The 12,300-nt window shown below is 48.0% G+C and overlaps 1 protein-coding gene across 1 annotated transcript in view; it reads left to right on the plus strand.

The window, feature by feature from the left end:
* Positions 1-9,664, plus strand: part of LOC310801340 (polypeptide N-acetylgalactosaminyltransferase 10-like) — a gene marked incomplete at its 5' end in the record, with an annotated part of 20,104 nt that extends 10,440 nt beyond the window's left edge. The window contains 4 exons of the mRNA XM_083665334.1: positions 2,996-3,217; positions 4,050-4,166; positions 5,306-5,455; positions 8,347-9,664. Coding sequence (XP_083521460.1) covers positions 2,996-3,217; positions 4,050-4,166; positions 5,306-5,455; positions 8,347-8,511 — 654 coding nt within the window. The 3' untranslated portion in view covers positions 8,512-9,664. The remainder of the gene's footprint in view (positions 1-2,995; positions 3,218-4,049; positions 4,167-5,305; positions 5,456-8,346) is intronic.
* Between the last annotated feature and the right edge of the window lie 2,636 nt (positions 9,665-12,300).

Genomic DNA, 12,300 nt, shown 5'->3' on the forward strand with positions numbered 1-12,300 from the left:
CACCCACCCATCCACCCTCCACCCATCCACCCATCCACCCATCCACCCTCCACCCTCCACTCACCCATCCACTTGCAGCTTTGCAGGCTCTGTGTTAGATTGAAAAAAAAAAAGGAGCCTTGAAACGTCCTTCGATGCTTCTCCGGGTGCCCGGAATGAGAAATATGTTAGCATTCGGACTCCATGACATTTGGAAAGCAGCCGAACCCTGTTCATTATGTATGCTGATCCTGGCCCAGAAGGCTGCTGGGCCGGGGATGGGGCTTGGCTGAGGCCGGTGTTGGTGTGAATGTGTAATTGAAACCTATGGGCTGTTTTTTTTTGGGTTGTTTTTTTTTTACGTGACTTTTCAGCTTGTTTCATCCTCATCATTAGCATGTGCTGCAGCTGGCTGAAGGGAAAACGAGGGGTCACGTGTTCATGTGTTTAATGAGATGCATTAAAGGTGCAATCTGTAAGTCAAACAACAACAAAGCGGGCTCCAGCCCGCCGCTTTTTTGGTAAACAGCTGAGGGACGGGGCTGGAGAAATGGGACCACCTCTCAATTTCATAGACAGACCTATGGATGCAAGGACTGACCATCCATGAGATCACAGTGCTAGTTTTAACCATGTTGTTGAAGCTATACAGTGTTCACAGTGGAGTAAAACAAGCTTATATGTTGGGTTCCGGTGGGGTAAGATAGTTCTACTTGAGCCCATGAGGCATTCCTAAGTTATATTATTCAAGAATCAATGGCTATATATGATGAATTTAAAAGTCAATGTGTCAGTGACAGAGTTGTTGGTATGTGTCAGATATGTGCATCGGCTCAAATCCATCCTTTGTGGGAGACTCCACCTTTTTGATGCATCTTCCTTTGATGATCGTCATACTGAAAGACAATGGAAGTAGTTAGTGATTGTGAGTTGAATCTATTACCTAGAATAGAAAGTGTCTATGCTGCGGACTTTGTGTGTGTGTGTGTGTGTGTGTGTGTGTGTGTGTGTGTGTGTGTGTGTGTGTGTGTGTGTGTGTGTGTGTTTAGGCACATCCTGGGGTCCCTCTGTTCTGTTTGAAGTGGAGCTTTAGTGAACAGGGTGAATTCAGAGTCATAGAGGAGACTTTTTAATTGCTGGCCTGCGGCTCTGCTTTTTGTTCCTCAACACCCCCCCAACCCCCCCCCCGCACCTCCCCGAAAAAAAACTTCCCTCCAGCTGCCTCCACCTCCCCTGCAGGCTTTGCCCCCACACCCACACCCCCATCCCCATTGGCTGTGGACCAGGTGTGGTGATTAACCAGCCTGCCCGTACCCCCCCACCCCCCCCCCTCAGTGCCAGTCTCCGTGGTAACAGATGGTACCAGTGAACTCCACTTCACCTGGAGCGCCGTCAGCAGCAAGCGTTGGCTCGGAGCAGAGCTGTGTTTGCTGTGCTGTGCTTCTGGGACCACCTGTATTTCCCCTAGCAGCAGGAGGAGGAGGAGGAGGAGGAGGAAGAGGGAGGGGGAGAGTCACGTTAAGTAACCTACATACATACAGCAGAACACTGCAATGTACTGTACTCTCCCACGCCTGCCTCAAACAGACTCCAGCGTTTGGTTTCTGAGGAGCTCTGAGGAGCTCTGAGCTCGCTACGATCTGGGAAGACCTGCTGTGGCCTGTTGAACTCCCAGACCTAGTCCCTACCTCAGACTCCAGGGGTTGGCTGGGAGCAGGTCTGTGCTGTGGGACAAGGAGGGCCAGTCCCTGCTGTATGTACCTGAGACTCCAGGGGTTGGCTGGGAGCAGGTCTGTGCTGTGGGACAAGGAGGGCCAGTCCCTACCAACCTCAGACTCAGCAGTGTGGGACTGTATTCTCTATAGCAGCACTATCGAAGCTCCCTAAAGCCTAGAGGAGTCTAGAGGAGTATAGAGCTGCCAGCCTTAGTCCCTAGTCCCTACCTCAGCAGCCTAGTGTAGAGGAGTATAGAGCTACCAGCCTTAGTCCCCAGTCCCTACCTCAACAACCTAGTACAGGATAGACCCTCTTCATAGCAGAGCTCCCAGGGCCTGAGTCCACAATCCCTAGTCCCTAGTTCCTAGTTCCTAGTTCCTAGTCCCTAGTCCCTAGTTCCTAGTCCCTAGTTCCTAGTCCCCACCATCAGCTTGGAGCTGAGCTGTGGAAGTACCTGTAGTCTCTGTATAGCAGGAGGCGGAGTAGGAAACTCCCCTTCCCACCTCCGAGGCCGGGGGTTTAACACTCTGCAGTCCTGATCATTGTGAGGCGCTCAGCGAGAACTGCTCTCGGTGTTAATCTCCTGTTATGAAAGGGTGATAGTTACTGTACCCAGCCTGCCTGTCCATGGCGTGATAGGCTGATAACAGCAGACGCCTCCGTGCTTGATAGGATCAGCCCGGCCACCCAGCAGCAGCCAGGACGAGGAGCAGGCTGTCATTGTGAACACACAAAGGCCTGGTTTTTCTCTTTGACAAACATCTATATCGACCCGGTGAGGATCCATCTCGGATCGAAACCTTGTGTGTTTGGGCAGGTGTGTGTGTGTGTGTGTGTGTGTGTGTGTGTGTGTGTGTGTGTGTGCGTGTGTGCGGGTGTGTGTGTGTGTGCGTGTGTGTGTGTGTGCGGGTGTGTGTGTGTGTGTGTGCGTGTGTGTGTGTGTGCGTGTGTGAGTGTGTGCGATAGAGAGATACAGACAGTGTGTGTGTGAGAGTATGTTTGTGTGTGTATGCGTGTGTTTAAAAGTCACATAGGGAGAGTGTGTGTGTGTGTGTGTGTGTGTGTGTGTGTGTGTGTGTGTGTGTGTGTGTGTGTGTGCGTGCGGGTGTGTGTGTGTGTGTGTGTGTGCGTGTGGGTGTGTGTGTGTGTACGTGTGTGCGTGCGTGTGTGTGGTAGATGCGCATGTGTGTGTCTGTCTGTATATATGTGAGTGGGTAGCCATTGTAAAGCAGTGCTCTAACCTCCCCTCTCCCCCTCCTCCTCCCCCCCTCCTCCTCCCCCCCTCGTCCTCCCTGGGTAGAACCTGAAGCGGGTGGCGGAGGTGTGGATGGATGAGTACGCTGAGCACATCTACCAGCGGAGGCCAGAGTACCGCCACCTCTCGGCCGGGGACATGACCGTCCAGAAGGAGCTGAGGAACAGCCTCAACTGCAAGAGCTTCAAGTGGTTTATGACGGAGGTGGCCTGGGACCTGCCCAAACACTACCCCCCTGTGGAGCCCCCTGCTGCCGCCTGGGGAGAGGTACAACCAGCCCCTCGTCCGCTCTGATGTTAACGCACACCAGTCGTAGGGAGATAGATACTCGTGTAGGTGGAGCAGGGGGAGGCTGGTGGAGGTAGGCATCGGAGGACGGGCTCATTGCAATGCGTGGAATGAGGAGTGGAATGTGTTTGATACCATTCGTAATTCCATTCCGTGCATCACGATGATCCCGTCCTCCCGAGTTCTACCTCCACCAGCCTACAATGAGGTGGAGATGGTTTAGAATGGAGGTGGTCTGGGACCTGCCTAAGCACTAGCCCCAGTGGAGCCCCCTGGTGCTTGGGGAGAGGTACAACCAGACCTCATCACATTAGTATACCATACTCTCCATCATCAGCTCTAACATAGAATGCTAAAGGGAGAAACATACACAGAATTGGTTTTATTTTTGGTGCAAAAACAAACACAACATTTGAAATACATTAACATAATTCAAACCCAGGGAGATTTTCATAAATCATTCTGTTTACCCTCGACTGGCTCATACAATAGCTGTCTTCATCTATTTTTTTCTCTCTCTGTCTCTCTCTCTCTCTCTCTTTCTCTGTGTGTGTGTGTGTGGTATGTGTGTGTGTGTGATATGTGTGTGTGGTATGTGGTATGTGTGTGTGTGTGTGTGTGTGTGTGTGTGGTATGTGGTATGTGTGTGTGTGTGTGTGTGTGTGTGTGTGTGTGTGTGTGTGTGTGTGTGTGTGTGTGTGTGTGTGGTGTGTGTGTGTGTGTGTGGTGTGTGTGTGTGTGTGTGTGTGTGTGTGTGTGTGTGTGTGTGTGTGTGTGTGTGTGTGTGTGTATGTGTGTGTGTGTGTTCTAGCTGCGTAATGCGGGCAGTGGCATGTGTATGGAGAGTAAACACTTTGCGTCCGGGTCACCGATCCGCCTGGAGACGTGTCTGAAGGGGCGGGGCGAGGTGGGGTGGAGCCACGGACAGGTGAGGAGCATTAAACACACCTGTCTGAACACACCTGCCTTAACACACCTGTCTGAACACACCTGTCTAAATACACCTGTCTGAACACACCTGTCTAAACACACCTGTCTGAACACACCTGTCTGAACACACCTGTCGAAATACAGCTATTTATCTGCCATCACCAACAATAGTTTCCCTTACTTTGTCTTTTGAAAAACTATGCACACACGCACTCTCTCTCTGGCTCTCTCTCTCCAATACACACACACACACACACACACACACACACACACACACACACACAACTTCATTATCTTAGTTGTTCTAATGGAGTCGATTTGTTCCAGTTGTCATCTAAAGATGCTTTATGGGGCTCATGACTGAACGTTGATGGACGGCAGCCATCTTTCCCTTTGTTTCCTGAGTTGGCCACTCCGACTCGGCTTCGACAGTTTAATTACACTCATTTAAAGAGCTTGTTGTAGTTTAATCTTTGTCATGGTCGCAATTTGTATTCAGAGCTGGGGAACACAGGGCATCACTCGCAAATCAAAGCATCCCAGCTGGCTGTGGTCCAAGTCAGGGCCTCTGGATGTGACAGCAAGAGGAGGTCCTCTCTGAACAACTCTTCCCCCAGGAGGGAGCATCATTTTGGGGGTCACTCGTGTTGACGCTCCCCTCTATGACGGTGTTCTTCAACTCTGGTTGTGGAGACCCACGCATGGTGTGCACGGTTCCAGCCCAGTACTGATGCAGCTAAACAGGGGCTCAAGGATTGGCTGGGTTCCCCGGGACAGGGTTGAAGAACACTGCCCCTGAGAGGACAGATTCAAGATGGAGGTCTAGTCATCTGTCGTGTCACAGCATTTGATTGGCTCTCACCTTACATAGAAACACAACCATCACAATATTCAAACACATCCATCATCATTCAGACAGGCAACTCATACACACCGTATCCAAGTTCGAGTCAGTTTGTCCTGTGTCATGAAAACATTGAAAATCGTGAAGAGCTCTCGCATTGACAACAAATAATGATAAAGCAGCACAGAACAGGATCATCGAGTCCTTGTGGATACGAGCAGGTATCCTGGGAGGAGGTGTGAACAGGTGAATATGGGTAATGTTCTCACAGGTGTGTTCTGTGCCCTCTGCAGGTGTTCACGTTTGGCTGGAGGGAGGACATCCGGGTGGGAGACCCCATGCACACTAAGAAGGTGTGCTTCGACGCCATATCCCATAATAGTCCTGTCACCCTGTATGATTGCCACGGGATGAAGGGCAACCAGCTGTGGCGATACAGGAAGGTAAGGGTCCTAACAACACACACACACTCTCTCTCTCATACATACAGTACCAGTCAAAAGCTTGGACACACCTTCTCATTCAATGGTTTTTCTTTATTTTTATTATTTTCTACATTGTAGATTAATACTGAAAACATCAAAACTATGAAGGAACACATATGGAATTATGTAGTAAACAAAAAAGTGTTAAACAAATCAGAATATGTTTTATATTTTAGATTCTTCAAAGTAGCCACCTTTTGCTTTGATGACAGCTTTGCACACTTCTGGCATTCTCTCAATCAGATTCATGAGGTAGTCACCTGGAATGGTTTTCAATTAACAGGTGTGCCTTGTCAAGAGTTAATTTGTGGATTTGTTTTCCTTCTTAATGTGTTTGAGACCATCAGTTGTGTTGTGCAGAGGTAGGGTTGGTACATAGTTCTATACAGTGAATAGCCCTATTCGACTACTGTTCTAATCCATATTATGGCAAGAACCACTCAACTAAGTAAAGAGAAACGACAGTCCATCATTACTTTAAGACATGAAGGTCAGTCAATCCGGGAAAAATTTCAAGAACTTTGAATGTATCCTCAAGTGCAGTTGCGAAAACCATCAAACGCTATGATGAAACTGGCTCTCATGAGGACCGCCCCAGGAAAGAAGACCAAGAGTTACCTCTGCTGCAGAGGATAAATTCATCAGCCTCAGAAACCGAGTTCAAGTCGCAGACATATGTCAACATCAACTGTTCAGAGGAGACTGCGTGAATCAGGCCTTCATGGTCGAATTGCTGCAAAGAAGCCACTACTGAGGAAGAACAAGAAGAAGAAGAGAATTGCTTGGGCCAAGAAACACAAGGAATGGACATTAGACCAGTAGAAACACAAGGAATGGACATCAGACCAGTGGAAACACAAGGAATGGACATTAGACCAGTGGAAACACAAGGAATGGACATTAGACCAGTAGAAACACAAGGAATGGACATCAGACCAGTAGAAACACAAGGAATGGACATCAGACCAGTGGAAATCTGTACTTTGGTCTGATGAGTCCAAATTTGAGATTCTTGGTTCCACCCGCCGTGTCTTTGTTAGACGCAGAAAAGGTGAGCGGATGGTTTCTACATGTGTGGTTCCCACTGTGAAGCATGGAGGAGGAGGTGTGATGGTGTGGGGGTGCTTTGCTGGTGACACTGTTGGTGATTTATTCAAAATTCAAGGCACACTTAACCAGCATGGCTACCACAGCATTCTGCAGCGACATGCCATCCCATCTGGTTTGCGCTTAGTGGGACCATCATTTGTTTTTCAACAGGACAATGACCCCAAACACACCTCCAGGCTATGTAAGGGCTATTTGACCAAGAAGGAGGGTGATGGAGTGCTGCGTCAGATGACCTGGCCTCCACAATCACCCGACCTAAACCCAGTTGAGATGGTTTGGGATGAGTTGGACCGCAGACTGAAGGCAAAGCAGCCAACAAGTGCTCAGCACCTCTGGGAACTCCTTCAGGACTGTTGGAAAACCATTCCAGGTGACTACCTCATGAAGCTGATTGAGAGAATGCCAAGAGTGTGCAAAGCTGTCATCAAAGCAAAAGGTGGCTACTTTGAAGAATAAAATATAAAATATAAAACATATTCTGGTTTGTTTAATACTTTTTTTGTTTACTACATAATTCCATATGTGTTCCTTCATAGTTTTGATGTCTTCAATATTAATCTACAATGTAGAAAATAATAAAAAATAAAGAAAAACCATTGAATGAGAAGGTGTGTCAACTTTTGACTGGTACTGTACACACACACACACACACACACACACATTCTCTCACACACACACACTCCCTATTCGACTCTCACACACACACACAAACACACTCACACACACTCTGTATCTCTCTCTCTCTCTCTCTTGCACAAACACACACACACCCACCCACACGCACAAACACACACCCACACACACACACACACACACTAACTGCCATAGATAGATGAGGTCACATGCTTTCTAAATTTAATATAAAGAAATATGCGTGCTCTGTTTATAGCGACATCATTCACTGTAGACATTCTCTGAAGCGCTGTGCAATTGGTTGTGAGGCACACATTTGTGCACCATGTCCCACACCAGGGCACCATGTCCCACACCAGGGCACCATGTCCCACACCAGGGCACTGTGGTACATATCTATCATGGTGCACCATGTCCCACACCAGGGCACTGTGGTACATATCTATCATGGTGCACCATGTCCCACACCAGGGCACCATGTCCCACACCAGGGCACTGTGGTACATATCTATCATGGTGCACCATGTCCCACACCAGGGCACCATGTCCCACACCAGGGCACTGTGGTACATATCTATCATGGTGCACCATGTCCCACACCAGGGCACTGTGGTACATATCTATCATGGTGCACCATGTCCCACACCAGGGCACTGTGGTGCATATATCTATCATGGTGCATATCCACCTCTCTTCTCTGCTTTCTGATGGAAATGCATCTCCAGATACAGCCAAAGGCTGCTAATGTTGATCATGTTGCTGTTGTTCTCCCTCCCTCTCTCTCTCCCTCCCAACCTCCCTCTCCCACCCTCCCTCTCTCTCTCTCTCCCTCCTACCCTCTCTCTCTCTTCTCTCCCTCCCTCCCTCTCTCTCTCTTCTCTCCCTCCCTCTCTCTCTCCCTCTCTCTCTCTCTCTCCCTCCCACCCTCTCTCTCTCTTCTCTCTCTCCCTCCCTCTCCCTCTCTCTCTCTCTCTCTCTCTCTCCCTCCCTCCCTCTCTCTCTCCTTCCCTCCCTCTCTCTCCCTCCCTCTCTCTCTCCCTCCCCCTCTCCCTCTCTCTCTCCCTCCCTCTCTCTCTCTCTCTCTCTCTCTCTCTCCCTCCCTCCAGGATAAGAGTGTGTACCACCCCATCAGTAACAGCTGTATAGACGGCAACCCACTGGAGAGGAGGGTGTTCATGAACACGTGTGACCCCAGCTCCCCCACCCAGCAGTGGGTGTTTGAGAAGACCAACAGCACCATCCTGGAGGAGTTCAACCGCAGTAACAACTGAGACCACCAGGGGGGGCGGGGGGTTGTGGGGAGGGCTTAGTATGGGCAAGCCAGTCTAGAACTATCAGTGAATAGGAGATGGAGGAGGGATTCTGTGGTTGATTGACAGGTCAACAGGTCTCTACGGAGAGAGGTGATTGGGCTCGTCTCACGACCTGGTTCATTCCGATAGGCTGTCTGGCTTTGGTCTCCGTCCCTGCCCATGTATCACCCCCCCACCCCACCCCCCTCCACCACAGCCTCCCCCTGAGGTAAAGCCAGACTGACAACTCACACACAGACTGACTGCAGAGCACTCTTTCTCTATTCTCTCTTTTCTTTCCTTCTTGTTATGCCTGCCTGAGAGCAGTTTCTCACCGCAGGTGTCCTCTCTATTGGATCAGAGCCACATCCATCCAAACACAGCGCATCACAGTTGGCATGAAAGCTGGAAGAAAGAACCCCCCCACACACACACACACACACACACACACACACACACACACACACACACACACACACACACACATCCCCATCTTTTCCCAAGTTATTTTTTGATCTGTATGAAGAATCCTCCCTCTGTGTCAACACGTTCTATGCGCACACACACATAGAAATATATAAATACACACACACACACACACAAATGCATAAATACACACACACACACACACACAAATGCATAAATACACACACACACACATACACACCCACCCACACACACACACAGACTTCTCCCTGGGGATGTGTCACGAGAGGTCAGGGAGAACAGCTTCTTAACGTCCTGTCACCTGCAGTGAGGCTCCTGCTGACCCCAGAGAGGAACCCAGGCATCTCTGGAACCACCTACACACACTCACACTCACACTCACACTCACACTCACACTCACACACAGACACGCACACACACACGCACACACAGTCTCTGGAACAACCTACACACACTCACACTCGCACACAGACACGCACACACTCACGCTCACGCACATGCACATGCACACACACACACAGTCTCTGGAACAACCTACACATACCCTCTCATACTCTCTCTTTCTCTCCCACACACACACACACACACACACGCAGGACTGTGTGTACAGTAAAACAGGCTGAGGTGCACTCACTAGTGTCAGAGAAGGGGGCTCAGACTCAGCCGGAGAGACTCTAGACTGGTTTGCCTGGAGAGGGTGGGGGGGTTGGGGGGGGGGGGGGGGGGGTTAAATGCATTAAGCACTTGTAATGATAAACTTGAATGAAATCTGAGTGCCTTGCTGGATGAGAGAAGCATATGGCCTGGCTTGGCATGGCTCGGCCTGGTATGGTATGGCCTGGCTTAACATGGCGCAGCCTGGCCTTGCCTGGCCTGGTCTTGCCTGGTCCTGGTTTGGCCTGGTCTGGCATGGTCCTGGTATGGCCTTGGCCTGGCTTGGCCTGGCCTGGTATGACCTGTTTTAGCATGGCTCAGCCTGGCCTGGCCTGGTATGGTGTTCTACTCCACCCTGTGAGGTGGGGATAGGCGTCCATGGTGACGCTGGCGTTCTCTCTCTGGGTGGGTGGGGTTTCTAAAACACTGACGTGTTTGTTTCAGTAGAGAATCTAGCTGAAGAGACTAGCTGACAACGTGTTCTTCTCCTGCCTTGAAAAGTTATCCGCTGCCCTGCAAAGACCCTCTTTATGTCCATGCTACCTGTAGGTTTTTTGTTGTTCTCATTGTTGTTGTTGTTGTTGTTGTTGTTGTTGTTGTTGTTGTTTTCATTAAGAGATCTAATACTTTTATTGCAAGAAATGAGCTTCAGAGGACATTTAATCACTGACTGATATTGATTTCCTGTTCTTGCCGTCTGTCTATTGTTTTGGATGTTCGGTTCGTTCTAATCTTAGTCTGCCATGTTTTCTATAAAGAATAGTTTACCCTTATATTCCCTATGGTAAACCCACAACAAATGATATTAGCATAACAACTATTTTGATGAGGCTATGCACAGCTTTACCTGTGCTGGGTTTTGTGTATTTCGGGGTATCCAAAGGGGGTCACTATTCCATTGGTTTAGAATGATACTGTTTAGTCTTAGTCATCCCCAGACAGGTTAGAATTGACGGAAAACCAAAGCTTTGTAAAAATGATGACGATGAAATTGTGTAACATTTGTGTCATTTAGTTTTTATATGTATTTCTTCTGTGATTTATATTTTTTTTGTGTTTATCAATGTTTATATTGCAAGTTTCCCCAGAGCAACAATCAAATTGCTTACGTTTATTTAGTGATTCACCCAATATGTACAGTACATAACATATCTAGTACACAATAGAGCTTGCATATCAGATTAACCCAAACATACTTGCAAGAGAAGAGCCCCTAGCCATAGAACTACAACAGAGAAGAGCCCCTAGCCATAGAACTACAACAGAGAAGTGCCCCTAACCATAGAACTACAGCAGAGAAGAGCCCCTAGCCATAGAACTTCAGCAGAGAAGAGCCCCTAGCCATAGAACTACAACAGAGAAGAGCCCCTAGCCATAGAACTACAACAGAGAAGAGCCCCTAGCCATAGAACTACAACAGAGAAGAGCCCCTAGCCATAGAACTACAATAGAGAAGAGCCCCTAGCCATAGAACTACAGCAGAGAAGTGCCCCTAACCATAGAACTACAGCCCCTAACTATAGAACTACAGCAGAGAAGAGCCCCTAACCATAGAACTACAGCAGAGAAGAGCCCCTAGCCATAGAACTTCAGCAGAGAAGTGCCCCTAACCATAGAACTACAGCCCCTAACTATAGAACTACAGCAGAGAAGAGCCCCTAACCATAGAACTACAGCAGAGAAGAGCCCCTAGCCATAGAACTACAGCAGAGAAGTGCCCCTAACCATAGAACTACAGCCCCTAACTATAGAACTACAGCAGAGAAGAGCCCCTAACCATAGAACTACAGCAGAGAAGAGTGTGTGACACTCACGTAACCGTTCAGTCCTTGTTTGCTTTGCAGTTGAAATTGAAAAAGTTGAAATCGCTGGAAACTGTCAATGATACCTGTAGGGAAATACTTTAACCAATAAGTGGTCAAACAATCCTGTCACAGCAGAATATCTGACACATTAAGACTATATACCATTATCATTGTAAGACTATGGCTGGAATTCAAATTCCATCAAACCAGCAGTGCAGTGGTAAACAGACACTGTGGGAAGGTTAGACCGTGCCCTGCGGATACCTTCTCTACATTAATGCATTGTTCTGGGCTGTTTCATGAATGCTCTGCCAGGTCTGTGCACTCCCAACAGCAGAGTAATGATGGAAACATGTTTACTTTTACACCACTGAAGTGTACGTAGCATGTCCTGTCTGCGTCTGAGGGACAATAAGGCAGAGAGATTCCCCTAAATCCATGTTCATTGAGTGCATAGACAAATATTAAGACTGTGGAAGAATGATAGACTTTGACGTGCTTCTGCAGTACATTGACCCTGTACATTGCACATGTAAAAGGCATTTTTGATTAGTAACTTGGGTCGGAGGTAATAAAACCTCTTCTTTTTTTTTTCTTAATTGTGGCGTTGAACTAAATTTTATACAGTGCAATTTTTTCATGATCTTGTGTTGGAATTGAATATTCAGCTAAAATGTGAAGACAATACTTCTTTTTTAAACAAAAGTTTTTAATGTTTAAGACCATTGTTGGTCATTCACACAATGCTGTGTACATGTGTGTGCAGTTGTAACGTGTAGGGAAATGTACATTTTGTATCTCATAAATATCCAATATTTTTTTCTACTGACATAATGACTGTAAAAGTGTATTTAGGTATTTA

Source organism: Argentina silus, assembly GCF_951799395.1.
Source record: "Argentina silus genome assembly, chromosome: 2".
NCBI lineage: Eukaryota > Metazoa > Chordata > Actinopteri > Argentiniformes > Argentinidae > Argentina > Argentina silus.